At 37.3% G+C, this 14,592-nt stretch overlaps 1 protein-coding gene across 3 annotated transcripts in view; it reads right to left on the bottom strand.

Annotated features, from left to right (window-relative positions):
- Positions 1-14,592, bottom strand: part of SMC2 (structural maintenance of chromosomes 2) — a 555,382-nt gene that overhangs the window by 231,899 nt on the left and 308,891 nt on the right. For all 3 annotated transcript variants that reach the window (XM_090401108.1, XM_090401106.1, XM_090401107.1), the window contains 2 exons: positions 12,234-12,369; positions 9,292-9,416 (listed from right to left, as the gene is read on the bottom strand). In XM_090401108.1, the coding sequence (XP_090257234.1) occupies positions 9,292-9,416; positions 12,234-12,369 (261 nt within the window). The remainder of the gene's footprint in view (positions 1-9,291; positions 9,417-12,233; positions 12,370-14,592) is intronic.

Below are 14,592 nucleotides of genomic sequence, written 5' to 3'. Positions count from 1 at the left end.
TAGGTAACATCAAAGGTGAGAGTTTGTCCTTAGGTGAAGGTAACAAGTTGTCAATTTGGTTGATAGGCTTGTAAGAAGTGGCAAAATTGTATTTCTTCATAATTTTAGAAAGACGTTCGGAGATGCCTTTGACGTAAGATATGGAAATCCTATGGACTTCTTCCTGTCTTTTTTTATGTGTGGAAAAGTGACTGATGATTTTTGGAGTTGTTTTCGGATTATATCCATTTAGGATGGATGTACTTTTGTTTACTTCTAATTCCTGGTTTAAAGATTCTTCAGAGGAGCAGAATTTGTGCTCTCTGGAAACTAGTGATTTAATAATGCCAGATTTCTGACATGGATGATGAGCGGAAGAATTGTGAATGTAGTAACCTGAGAATGTAAGCTTGCGAATTATTCTAAAGATCTATGTAAAAGTCTAAACTTTTACATAGATCTTTATATAAACATGAACGTTTATGCAAAGAAAGTTCTGAAGCTCTACTACACAGACCAAACTTAAACTGCAATGACGTTCTTACTATTCCTAAACTATGAGAAATTGTGATACAAAATTGTGTTAAATAATAATTTTTTTTTTTTTTTTGTAACACATTATGCAGGTTCAATGAGATTCTATTGTAATCATGCGCCCTAATTGTATGTTATTCCTATTATTGTTTTAAACTACTGTACTGATGATGTCCTAAGATACATAAGATGAAATATTTACAATTAAATAATTTTCACTGTGGTTAATACGTGTGTTTCTTTTAATTAATATCAAGAAGGTGGCAAGATATTCTGGAGGCTGTTGAAGCAGCTCAGAAATGGAGGAAAGAGTACTGTAAAAGGAATTAGAGATGATAACGGCGACATGAAAACTGGAGAAAAAGATTAATCTTTTTTAAATTTTTAATTTGATTAATTAAAGATAAAAAGATAAAAGAAAAACTATTAGAAAAAGCTAATTTCAGTTGTAAGTATGCAGTAATTACTTCAAAAAATTGCTAAATGAAACAAGCAGTGATAGCTTGTTTCAAAACAAGCTGTCACTGTGGTGAAAAACACTCAAAAAGGATGCAATCAGGAATACATATCCATACATGAAGTAGCAAAAGCCATCAAAGGCCTGAAACGATGATATTCGACTAGAAATGCTTAAGTATGAAGGTATAAAAGTCTTAAAGTGTTTGTACTGCACAGTTCAGAAGGCCTGGACAGAGGGATGAATTCCAGATGATTGGAGCAGACTTCTCATAGTACCCATATATAAAAAGGGAAGACCAAATATAGGTGAATACCAGACTCCATTGAAATATATGAAGTATTTTCAGAAACTATTGCAGGAATAATTGAGAAATCAAATTCTCAGTGGAATAGCCCATCCATCTTAATTGAAAAATCAAATGGAATCTTAACATTTGTCTTAGACTTGAGAGCCACATGAGATTACAAAGTCTATTGATTTCCCTCTGTGTAAGATTGAGGAATTATTGATTTGTTTGAAGGAACAAAATATTTTACAAAACTGGATTTAAATTCTGCCTACTTTCAGATCCCTTTGAAGAAAAGAAAAAAAAAAGAATAGAAAATACCTTATGTTTACTGTTAGATGGCAGAAATATCAGCTCTGCAATATGTTGTGAAATGGAGTCATCTGTTTTCAACGATGATCTAATTTATTCAAAAGATCTAGATAGCCATTGTAAAATCCTGTGGGATGTTTAAAAGAGATTAGATGAAGCAAATTTATCTTTAAAGTGCTCTAAATGCCAATTTTTCTTAAAAGAAGTTGAATATTTAGCCATAAAATCAGCAACAAAGGAATTATGCCAACTCAGTTTTAAAAACGACTGTGGCATTACCCTTATCCGCTCTAGTGACGCCGATACCTTTTTCTTTGCGTAGTTTCAGGAGAGCCATGCGTTGGGCATACGATAAGTTACTTTTTGGAGGCGAAGAGTGAACGAGGCTGTTGGCTACGTCGAGTCTGATGTTGTTGGCTACCTCCGATGGTAAGTGACAGATCCCCCGTTCGACGTTAACCATTACATCAAGTACCGGCACTTCTTTCGGGGCGACAGCAAAATTACGGCCGAGGCAAAGGGCGCTGATGGCATCATCGTTGAGCCTTTTGGAAGAGAGATTTATTACTGTCTGGAGCGGTTGAATTTGTGGTTGTGGTTTGTCTTTAACCAGGTTGCTGTATTTCTTGACGTGTTTGTTTTTTATTTTTTGAAATTTTCTCTGTGCGGAAGTTTCCGAAATGTCAGAGAGAATTGACCAAAGTTCAGGGTTAAGAACGGTGGAGAGCTCTGAATGTAGGGAGCCAATGGCGGCGTTCATCGCTGCAAGGGCAACATGAGTAGAGGCGATTTGCTCGCGTAGTAATGCCAGGCTGGCACGTTTATATATGCGGAGTGCTTTTTTGGAATGGAAATTGATCTTCATTTTAACGAACTTCGGTATCACTCTTGTATCCCGAAATCTTTTTAAAAAGGCCAGACTATTTAGTTCTCTAGATAGTCGTAGTTTTGACTTACCATATTGCTTGGATTTGCGTGCTAAATCTTCTCCATGGACGATTAGAATTCTTGTGTAGAGGCTTAAGTGCTGTGAGGACATTATGTTGGAGGTTTAATGGATTTTTTACAACACTCAAAAAGAATTAAAATAGAATTTAATACTTCCTATATTTCGTCCTAGTCACTAGGACATCTACGGGGATTACAAAAACAATTAATGTAACATGCACACAAAAACTTACAATACTAAGCACAACCACGTGGTTGACACTAAAGTCCTATCTAGGTGGAGCGCCCTCTAAGGGCGGTCGTAGGTGGCCTGGAATGTAAGGTGGGACCTCTGGTGATGAGTGTTTCCCAAATCTTCGGAAGCTTAATGCAACCATATTTATTTAGATTTGGTTGGTTTCTGAGAGCTGCTGCTGCTGCTTCTAAGAAAAGTCTCTCTTTCTTGAATTTGCTGTGGTGGAGCATGGTGGTTTTCTTCCATGATACTCCGTGGGTGGTGTCCAACACATGGTCAGCCAAGCCTGAATGGCCATAGTTGTGTTTAACGATGTACGACTTGTGTTCCTCCAGGCGGATGGATGCTGATCTGCCTGTCTGTCCAAAGTACGCAAGCTTACAGGAACAGGGTACTTTGTAAACTCCAGGCAGAGAGAGAGGAGGGAGCTGATCTTTCGTAGACCGGATAAGGGTAGCAAGTTTGCGGTAGGGCTTATATGCTGTGTGTAGGTTATACTTTTTTAGCATCTTGGCTTTTTTTTCCGAAGTGCCACGGATGTAGGGTATGGTGATGGCATTTTTAAAATCTTGTTGACGAGAGGGACGGGGAATGGGGGAGGAATTGATTATTTTTTTGATACTGTGTTCGCTGTAGCCATTGGAGAGGAAAGTTCTGTGTATGTGGTTAAGCTCAGTAGTGAGGGCGGTTCCACTGGAACAAAGATTGTGGGCTCTCTTGGTAAGAGTTTTAATGATGCCATATTGTTGCGAGGGGTGGTGGTGGGAGAGTATGTGAATGTATCTACCTGTGTGTGTGGGTTTTCTGTATACATTAGGCAGGCGTGTGACTAAAGTGTCTAGGAAGGGTAAACAATTGTTCTTTTCCTTTTCCATAGTAAACTGGATTCTTGGATGTTATGAATTTCAAAAAATAAAAAACAAACATGTCAAGAAATACAGCAACTTGGTTAAAGACAAACCACAACCACAAATTCAACCGCTCCAGACAGTAATAAACCTCTCTTCCAAAAGGCTCAACGATGATGCTGTCAGCGCGCTTTGCCTCGGCCGTAATTTTGCCATCGCCCCGAAAGAAGTGCCGGTGCTCGATGTAATGGCTAACGTCGAACGGAGGATCTGTCGCTTACCGTTGGAGGTAGCCAACAACATCAGACTCGACATAGCCAACATCCTCGCTCACTCTTCGCCTCCAAAAAGTAACTTATCGTATGCCCAACGCATAGCTGTCCTGAAACTACGCAAAGAAAAAAGTATCGTCGTCACTAGAGCGGATAAGGGTAATGCCACAGTCGTTCTTAATACCAGCGAATATAATCGTAAAATGAACATTATCCTCCGCGATCACGCTACCTACATCCCGCTAGAACATGACCCCACAAAAACACAAGTTAAGAAATTAAAAATCTTACTTAAAAAAGTAACCTCCTGGCCCCCTGACGTCACGAAGAAACTTAAACCTTTCCGCTCCCATCCCCACGAATATACGGATTACCAAATATCCACAAACCCACTTCCCCACTCAGGCCTATAGTAGATGCCACCAATGCACCTTGTTACAGACTGTCTAAACAACTGGCCAACTCTCTGTCCCCCCTAACCAGAAATTCCGCATCCTATATAAAAAACTCGACCGACTTTAAAGCCCTCACAGAAAATTTAACCTTGAATAATACAGACATATTAGTAAGTTTTGATATCTCCTCATTGTTTACCAATATTCCCTTAACTGACACTTTATCTTTCTTAGAAAACGTTTTTCCCTCTGACATCTTAGATCTCTTTTCCTTTGCCATCAACTCTGAGTATTTCTCTTGGAAGAACAAAATCTACAAGCAGATAGAGGGAACTGCCATGGGTTCTCCCCTCTCACCCCCCCCCTTGCCAATTTCTATATGGAAGATTTCGAAAAACGAGCCTTAGACTCAGCCCCACTCAAACCGTCTATCTGGCTAAGATATGTAGATGATGTGTTCTCTATTTGGCCTCATGGCCCAGACACGTTAGACTCCTTCCTCAGTCATCTCAATAGTCTACATCCAAGAATCCAGTTTACTATGGAAAAGGAAAAGAACAATTGTTTACCCTTCCTAGACACCTTAGTCACACGCCTGCCTAATGATACGCTTGCCTTCACTGTATACAGAAAACCCACACACACAGGCAGATACATTCATAAACTCTCCCAACACCACCCCTTGCAACAATATGGCATCATTAAAACTCTTACCAAGAGAGCCCACAATCTTTGTTCCAGTGGAACCGCCCTCACTACTGAGCTTAACCACATACACAGAACTTTCCTCTTCAATGGCTACAGCGAACACAGTATCAAAAAAATAATCAATTCCTCCCCCATTCCCCGTCCCTCTCGTCAACAAGATTTTAAAAATGCCATCACCATACCCTACATCCGTGGCACTTCGGAAAAAATAGTCAAGATACTAAAAAAGTATAACCTACACACAGCAAATAAGCCCTACCGCAAACTTGCTACCCTTATCCGGTCTACGAAAGATCAGCTCCCTCCTCTCTCTCTGCCTGGGGTTTACAAAGTACCCTGTTCCTGTAAGCTTGCGTACTTTGGACAGACAGACAGGCAGATCAGCATCCATCCGCCTAGAGGAACACAAGTCGTACATCGTTAAACACAACAATGACCATTCAGGCTTGGCTGACCATGTGTTGAACACCAACAACAGAGTATCATGGAAGTAAAGCACCATGCTCCACCACAGCAAATTCAAGAAAAGGAGACTTTTCTTAGAAGCAGCAGCAGCTGTAAGAAACCAACCAAATCTAAATAAATATGGTTGCATTAAGCTTCCGAAGATTTGGGAAACACTCATCACCAGAGGTCCCACCTTACATTCCAGGCCACCTACGACCGCCCTTAGAGGGCATTCCACCTAGATATAACTTTAGTGTCACCCACGTGGTTGGGCTTAGTATTGTAAGTTTTTGTGTGCATGTTACATTAATTGTTTTTGTAATCCCCGTAGATGTCCTAGTGACTAGGACGAAATATAGGAAGTATTAAATTCTATTTTAATTCTTTTTGAGTGTTGTAAAAAATCCATTAAACCTCCAACATAATGTCCTCACAGCACTTAAGCCTCTACACAAGAAAGTTAACCAAACCAGTTACAGAAAGAGTCAGAGAGTGAATGATTGTATTCTTTTAAGATAAGGAGATATCTAAAGTGTAGACTTATTTTAGGTGGCCTTGGGTCCAATTAATTTTGTGGTTATTTATGTAATTTTATTTAAATTTAGTTTCATTAAATGTATATTTCTTTGATTTGGTCTTGAGTCAATAATTTTCCAGATTCTAAAAGAAATAGGGTTTCTGAATTGAACTCTTTTGTAATTACTTAATACTCGCTGTAAACAATCTAGTTAGAGAGATGAAACTCATTTACATTCTTCTTGAATATCTTCTACTGTTTTGTCACTGCTTGTTTCCTTTAACAGCCTTTCAAAATAATTGCTCCAGATACCTAATATATCCTTATGTTCTATATACAGGGGGTCCTCAAGTTATGTCGGAGATCCGTTCCTACGGACCGATGTAAGGCGATTTTCAATGCAAGTCGGAATTGCCATAGCCTAAGTTACTTACCTAACCTAAAACACCCTAAAGTCATACGTATATATCAAGAAACAGAACTAGGCCATAGGAAAATGAAAGAGAGAATATAATTACTGTATAGTACAGAAAAATGACAAAATGAAACTGTAATAAAAAAAACCCCATAAAAATGAGAACAATTCCCAAAATGACAAATGAAACTGTACATTCTCTACGGGTGATTAAAAAATAACAAAACAAAAAAAAAAAATGAAAACAATTCTTTACCTTTTATACTGTGGTTGAAGAGACAGTGAGGTACCAGCAGGTGCTGCAGGCCTGTCTACCTTCGTGAAAAAACTTTCCGGGCTAGTCTGGAATGATACCATCCTCTTCTCCTCGTATATCTCCCTATAACACTGCAGGCAATCCATAACCCCTCGGAAGACCTTTGTGTACCTAGCAGTGTTGGGATCCTCAGCCTCAAACTTAGCCAGCCCATCCTCAATGAGGGCAAAACCTTCTGCCAAGCCTTTGGTGGTGAATATCCTGGGTTCAGGGGTTGGAACCGTTTCCTTTTCCTCAACCGTTTCCTTCTCCTGACAACTCGTCCCCATGAGATGCCAGCTCTCTGACATCTTTGGCCTCTACTTCCAAATTCATCTGCTTCCCCAAGGCAACATCCTTCTCTGTGACAGCCTCAACTGTCTCCTCATAGCCATGTAAATCATTCACAAACTGGGGACACAGTTTTTTCCACACACCATTCAAATTTGTCTGCTTCACTTCATCCAGCATGCTCAATGTCTTGTATGGCATTATAAATGCTATACGATTTCCAAAAGTCTTTGAGGGTTAAGTTCCTGTCTTTTTCAGTTGCCCTGAAATCCATAGCAAATGTCCTGCAGAGGTAGTAGGCCTTAAAGAAAGCAATAACACCCTGGTCCATAGGCTGCAAAAGGGCTGTGGTGTTTGGTGGAATGTAAACCACCTTAACATTAGGGTGAAATGTCATACAAGTGGGCAGGGTGACCAGAGGCATTGTCTAGCACTAACAATGCCTTAAAGGGCAGACCCTTGGCTGTACAGTACCTCTGAACTTCTGGAACAAAATGGTTGGTAAACCAGTCCTTGAAGATTTGAAGTGTCACCCATGCCTTCTTATTGGACCTCCAGATGACAGGCAGTTGACCCTTCCAAATGCTCTTTAGTGCCCTTGGATTTTCAGCCTGATAGACCAACATGGGCTTTAGTTTTAAGTCGCCTGCAGCATTAGCCCCAAGAAGCAAAGTCAGTCTCTCCTTACCAGCTTTATGGCCTGGTGCGGCCTTCTCCTTGTTGGCGATATAGGTACGATTAGGCATAAGTTTCCAAAATAGGCCTGTCTCATCCACATTAAACACTTGTTGAGCGCTATAGCCATCCTCCCTTATTATCTCAGCCAACCCCTCAGGAAACTCACCAGCTGCTTTATCATCACTACTAGCAGCTTCACCTTGCACCTTAAGGTTATGTAAATTGCCCCAAGCCTTAAACCGCACAAACCAACCTTTACTAGCATTAAACTCTTCACCTGCACTCGTTTCCCCCCTTTCACTTTTCAATGCCTCAAACAATCTTTTCGCCTTTTCTTGAATTAACATGAGGCTAATTCGGATACGGCGTTGATGCTGGTCTTCCGGCCAAAGACCAAGAAGCCTTTCAATCTCAATCATGAGCCTACTACATTTTTTCGTAATTACAGTCGATTTCATGGGTGCCAATCCTTTCACCTGTTCGAGGATGCGAACTTTATCCTTGATAATAGTCCCAATTGTGGTACGAATTAAGTTCAACGCGCGGCCGATGTTCGTTAGTGTTTCTTCCTTTTTTTGCCCTTTTAATAATGTCTAATTTCACTTCTAATGTAATGGCTTTCCTTTTCTTCAACACACTGCTATTGGAAGAGTCTGCCTTAAGTTTGGGAGCCATACTGAAGGGTAAAAAAGTCACAAAAAAAACACAAACACAAAAGTGAGAGAGCGGATGTAAACAAAGCACGCGGTACCCAAGCGACGCCACCTCTCCCAAACAAATGGCACGTAACGGCGTATTCTTCTGCCGTGCTCACAAACAAGTTCGCCCGCGGCATTTGAATTTTATGCTGCGCTGCTTCAAGTTGAAATTTATTCTTTAAATTATTTGTGGTATTACTGCCGTAAAGTCGAAACGATGCATGTCGAGGATCCCCTGTATACATGTCGGGTTTATTATTTCTTTTACAATACTCTTTTTGAGTACTGTAAAATTCCATTTCTAAGATTTTTCAATCGCATCAAGAATATTTTCCCACCTTCTTAATATTTATCTTCTATGTTCTTACTGAAGTCTTCCAATGACTTGTTGAGCTATTTATCCACATAGCTTACCTTTTTTACATTTTCTTGTGTATTCTTTTAGGATTGCCAACTTATTTTGATACGAGCTTTTGGTATTTCTAGGACCACTTCTTTAATTTCTTGTGTCTACCATAGCATTCCTACTTTTCTATCTTTGCAGACAATTTCACCAAATGCCACTCTGGCCAAACCATCCCCTGTTTTCTCCAGAGTTTGCTGCTGAGACTCCAAGGTTTGGTTCTTGTTTTCTGTTTTTTATTTTATTGAATGTTCGTTTTGCTAAGTTTACATTCTACCTCTAAAAGCTGCTCATCTTAATTCTTTTTAAAACTTTCTTACAAATTGTTTTTTCAGAAGGCAGAATTGCCTTCTGAAGAACTGATAACATTGGAAGTGATAGGAACTGATAATATTAATGACGTAAATTTGTAATGTATTATCATAATATCCTCTACACTCCCTGAGGATACAGGGGGTGTAGAGGATATCTGTTATTTTCAATGTGATATTCATGAATTATGAGATACAAAACTGATAATGAAAAAACTTGAGTTTTCATCAGTTTTTCACTATGAAGTACAGGACTTACCTATAGACTGACAAAGTATTTGTACCTCCTCAAGTTGTTGATGGTGCACACTTTGTTGCAATCTTGTCTTCAATAATTCAGCTTCTTTTTCTTTTAACTCATACTGATGCTTCAGGTTATGATATCTACAAATAACATCAACTCTAGTTGAAACCGTAGTTTAAAAAAAAATTAAATATATATATATATATATAAATGAAATTACTACTATGCTTATATAAATTTCTAATCTAAGCAGATAAGAACTGTCATAGTGAGCTAGCTATTAGAATTTACTGGCATTATGACCAAACAACCAAGGCTGGCTAAAAACTGCCTAGCAGTATACTTTAACATGCTTTCTAAACAAACAAAATTTGCAGTTTTCTTATGATACTGTTGGAGGTCCCCATATAGTAATAAAGGAACTGTAAATGTCATAGTAGGGTCACAGATGAATTTAGAATTTAAGAGTCTTAATTAAATAAAAAATAATAATAAAATAAAAAAATAAATAAAATAAATAAAAAAAAAATTGAAAGAAGAACTACAATCTCATTACTTTTTTTGTCTGTTTTTAACAAATCTGTGAAATTTTAGGACTGAATAAAGATATTAAAAAGACTAAATCCTCTAAAGTCTTTAATCTCCATGGGCGAACTCAGCATTAACTGTTTTGAAAAGTCTGGAAATTGTTAAGATGCTGGTTCTCTCATCACTAGCAGTTCATGAATACCAATGGTTCTGTCTTCGGCTTATATCCACAATTTTGCCATCTAAGTAAAACATTCATAAGGTTACTGTCTGAAACAGTGCAAGTTCTATGAGCAATTTTTCTGAGTTGTGTAGTTAAAATTTGGTATTCAGAAGGGAAGACCAATTCACTTATATCAATGATCTGATAATTCAGGGAACTGGCTGAAAAAGCCTAGAATAGTTTGTTATAGTGGATAGTTTGCAAAAGTAAATTCCTTTAGCATAGCATTACACTATGAATTTTTTTTTTTTTTTTAAACAATGGTTTGACAAAATTTTTCACAATTCAAATATATTTGTGATGCAATGCAGACATCACGTATAACTAATTACAACCATACTTAATAATACAAATCCCCTTACTTTTTTTTCAGAAAAAAAGTGTTAATTAATTCCCATTGAATGGAGCACACCATTCCTTGATTTCTGATGATGCAGTTCATCATAATCATGTGATGCAGTTCATCATAATCATGTGATGCAGTCAATCTAAATTTATGAATGCTACAAAATATACTAAATATCTTCAAAAAAAAAAGTATTAAAATTAAGTTTAACTTCTATGAACTCAAGCACAACAAAAATACTTGAAACTAGCTAAATCTCCTTATGATATTCCACAAATATGAAGTTAGTCCAACAACGGAGTGAGTAGACAGGAACAGCTAAATAACTAATTTCAGTTAAGAAAAGTGAATAGGTTAGACAAGTATTATTTTCTTAATATATTGGAAGTGCACCAAATACATTTCAATGCAAAATAACTCAGCAATTTGTCTCTTGAAATGAAAAGGTTAGACAAGTATTATTTTCTTAATATATTGGAAGTGCACCAAATACATTTCAAAGCAAAATAACTCAGCAATTTGTCTCTTGATATTAGTTTATGGACATTCTCATGAATGTCCATAAACTAATGAATACATTTCAATGCAAAATAACTCGGCAATTTGTCTCTTGATATTAGTTTATGGACATTCTCATGAATAACTTCATTTATAGCCATTCTCTTAATATAAAAAATGAAATGCTTCAATTTTAAATACTGTTGTTAACCATAACAATTTTCCATTTGACATGATACTAAATATAGTCAACTCTTGCAATGATGAGCTCAAGCACACCAGGAATAGCTGGTTGCTGTGGACAGTTTATCAGTTAATTTCCTTTAGAACAGTACTGTGCCTGAGAGAGACTATGGTTATAATTTTTCAATAGCGTTGTAACAACAGTATTGTAGCAAGTCCTGTTGTTACAACAGGATTTGCTAGACTTAAGTGTAGTATATTTTTTAATATCAAAGGTTAATAGTATACTATGCTAGAGTCATCAGCAAGAATGAGAAAATGCAGAATGAAATCATTTTTAAATGCAATTTGTAAACATTGTAGATCAGGGACTAAATCTGATTACATCACATGTTGGTGAATAGTCAATCATACATCAAACTTCTCAGTGAGCATGCGCACTCCATGAAAGTGGCAAGTGAGAAACTAGATATAATGGCTGACACGTTGTCTCCATTAGCGACAAGAGAATGTCTCCATAAAACACAACTTATGATCATTTTAAACTACAATAAAATTCCTGTAAGTAATAGAAATATCATCAGTAAGTACTTAAATTTTTTTTATGCTTTACATATCACTTTGACAAAACAATTTCAATAACAGGCACATCGCAAGTGGCGACAATGCATGTTATGAAACTAAAACTAATAAACATACTAACATAAACAATACGTAAAAATATTCAGAATTTTAAATTATGATTACTTTTACAACATCCTTCATTAGTAGAGTAATCTGAAGAGAAAAAACTCTGCCACAATAAGCAATAAATGACCTGAGAAAAAACTGGCAATCCAATTAGAAAGGACAGAAAGTAGACCATAAGATTCCGATTTGCTGAGAAGACCATGATGTGAGACACTATGAAATGCCTAAATGTCAAGTGTAATACTACAGGTTTCTTCAAACTTTTCAATGGTACACACACATATAAAGACAGGTGATGGAGGCAAGGACTGGCTCTCAGCTCACCAAGCCATATTGGTGGACACTAATTAGTTGATAGTTCTCTAGGTTTCCGTGACATGCCCCTAAAAAGCTGATTGACTGGCAATGACCATCCCCATTACTTTAGATAGCAAATAAAATTAGAGCAACTGGAATATTTAATACTTACTTACCCATTCTCGTACTTACCTATTTGCAGTATTCTTAATTGATGATAATTCCTGCTCTATATCGCTTAGCCTTTGTGATTTTTTATTATGTTCATCTTGCAATTCTCTCAGGTGAGAAAGCTGTATAAGAATACTGGTTGTTTGTGGGAAAGAACCTATGTATGTTGCAAAAGAAAATATCATCAACCAATGTCTTGATACAATAGCTGCTCCCCTCCCTCCACATGCACACATTAGTTCTGAAATTATTTGCAATTACTTAAGGATCAAATAAACTTATAAACCAACTAGCACTTTTAATGAAGATAGTTTATTCAGATGTGTGCATCTGTGTGTGAGAGAGAGCACATGACTGTACATGTGATCAAGGCAAAGTACCCCCCACCTCCCCAGCATTACTGGGGGGGGGGGGGGTACTTTCTAAAGGATGCAGTATCAGAATTACACAAGGTCAGATAAATCAGGTAAGAGTTAAATGGATGAGTAGTATCATTTAGCAGGAAGTGAAAAAAAAAAATATACTGTGGACAGTATTTGGCAGAAAAAATTAGTGCAGCAGGCTAAAGAGATTCCCAAAGAGTACTATGGCAGGATAACTTTAGTCAGTGATAATGGTAAGGAAATGATGCAAAATTGGCCACTGCAATAAGTGTTCACAGCAACACAGAAAAGCTTGCAGGATGATTGATTTAAATAGGTTGCCAGCCTGGACAAAAGATAATGGGTTCAGTTTAATATGGAATATTGCTAAGTTATGCATTTTAGGATGAAAATATTATAAGCTGTATATGACAGAGATAACATACTCCAGGAAACTTATGAAGCTATGGATTTGTGTTGATGGAAAGGAAGATGAAGTTCAGAGGGGATACTGCAAAGGTGATCAAGGTACCGCATAGGATTACTTGGTTATTGAGGAAAACACACTAACATGCAGTTTAGGAAGTCTTATCATATCTCTTTATAAGGTCTTGATACAGCTGCATCTGAATTACTGCACTGAGGTCTGGTCACATGGGTTTCTTAGAGATAAGGAGATGATGGACAGGATTCAGAGTCTAATGAGTAAAATGATGAGTAGTCTGTGGAATCCTATTATGACAACAGATTAGGATTTGTGGACTGCAAAAGTTGGGTGACAGGTGGGAAAAAAAGGAATTAATAAAAACATTTGTTACTAAAAGGGTTATAAAACAGATCGGAAGAAATCCTTCAACATTTTGCAGAACAAGAGGCTATCCCTGTAAATTGATTAAGTGTGTGGTTAACAAGACTATGAAGATTAGATGTTTTGCTTGGAGGGTTCGGAATGAGCAGAATTCTTTTTTGCTAGAGTCTGTTGTGAGTCAGTGCTTTGTCAAACAACACATTCAGGAGAGGTACAATAGATACTGTATAGAAAGCAGTGTATCCTGCAATAAGTCTTCGGGTGCCATGGAGATTCCTGTATACTAATAATAATCAATGAAGATAAAGATGTTCTGAATGTCTTGAGTAATTACTTGAAAGATAAAATGAGATAAGCAGTGACAAAACAATGGTAGCAATTATTCAAAGGAAACAACAGCAAACATCAATACTTGAGGTAGAAAATATATCAGAAGCCTGAAATGTGGAAAGGCATATGGAGTATAAAATGTTCAATCAGCACACTCAAATATGAAGGTATAAAAGTTTTACAGTGGTTACATAATTTTAAACATAATTTAAAAGGTGGAATTCCAGATAACTGGAGTACAGCTCATAGTATCATCTGAACAGAGGAATTTACCATACTAAGTAGTTCCATACCTGAGAAGAGGGTAAGAAAAAAACTACAGAAGAGAAAGAAATAAGCCAAAACATTAAAGCAACAATATACGAGAGGGGGGAAGTGGAAAGTTCTGATAAACATTTAGAACAAAAATGATATTAAAGCAACTGATGTACCACAAGAAAGAATTCGGGGATATAAGAATACAAGAACATAAGTTACCTTCATAACTCTGCTACTAATATGTTCTTTCTTGTGGTTATATCAGTTGCTTCAATATCATTTTTGTTCTAGGTGTTTATTAGAACTTTCTGCATCCCTCCCCTCATAAAACAAATGCATTTCAACCAATTTAAGTTATAGATTTAAGCTGTTTTAGAGATAAAACAGTTGAGATAAAAGACAGTACACCACAAACTTAAAAGGTATGAGAGAAATTAGGGAAGTGAGCAGATGGAATCAATGGACAGAGTCACGTGAAAAATAAGGATATTAGAAAGGAACTTGGCATTAGTAGAATTCAAAAATGCATCAGCATAGCTAATCTAAGGTGGGATGGTCATCTTAAATAGAATGCAGGAGGGAAGGTTAGCAAAACAGGTGTCTAAACGGCAGGGGGGGGAGC

The sequence above is a fragment of the Typopeltis vanoorti genome, chromosome 12 (genome assembly GCF_054136105.1).
Source record: "Typopeltis vanoorti isolate ZY-2024b chromosome 12, IOZ_Tvanoo_1.0, whole genome shotgun sequence".
Lineage (NCBI taxonomy): Eukaryota > Metazoa > Arthropoda > Arachnida > Uropygi > Thelyphonidae > Typopeltis > Typopeltis vanoorti.
This window is presented reverse-complemented; position numbering and strand designations above follow the sequence as displayed.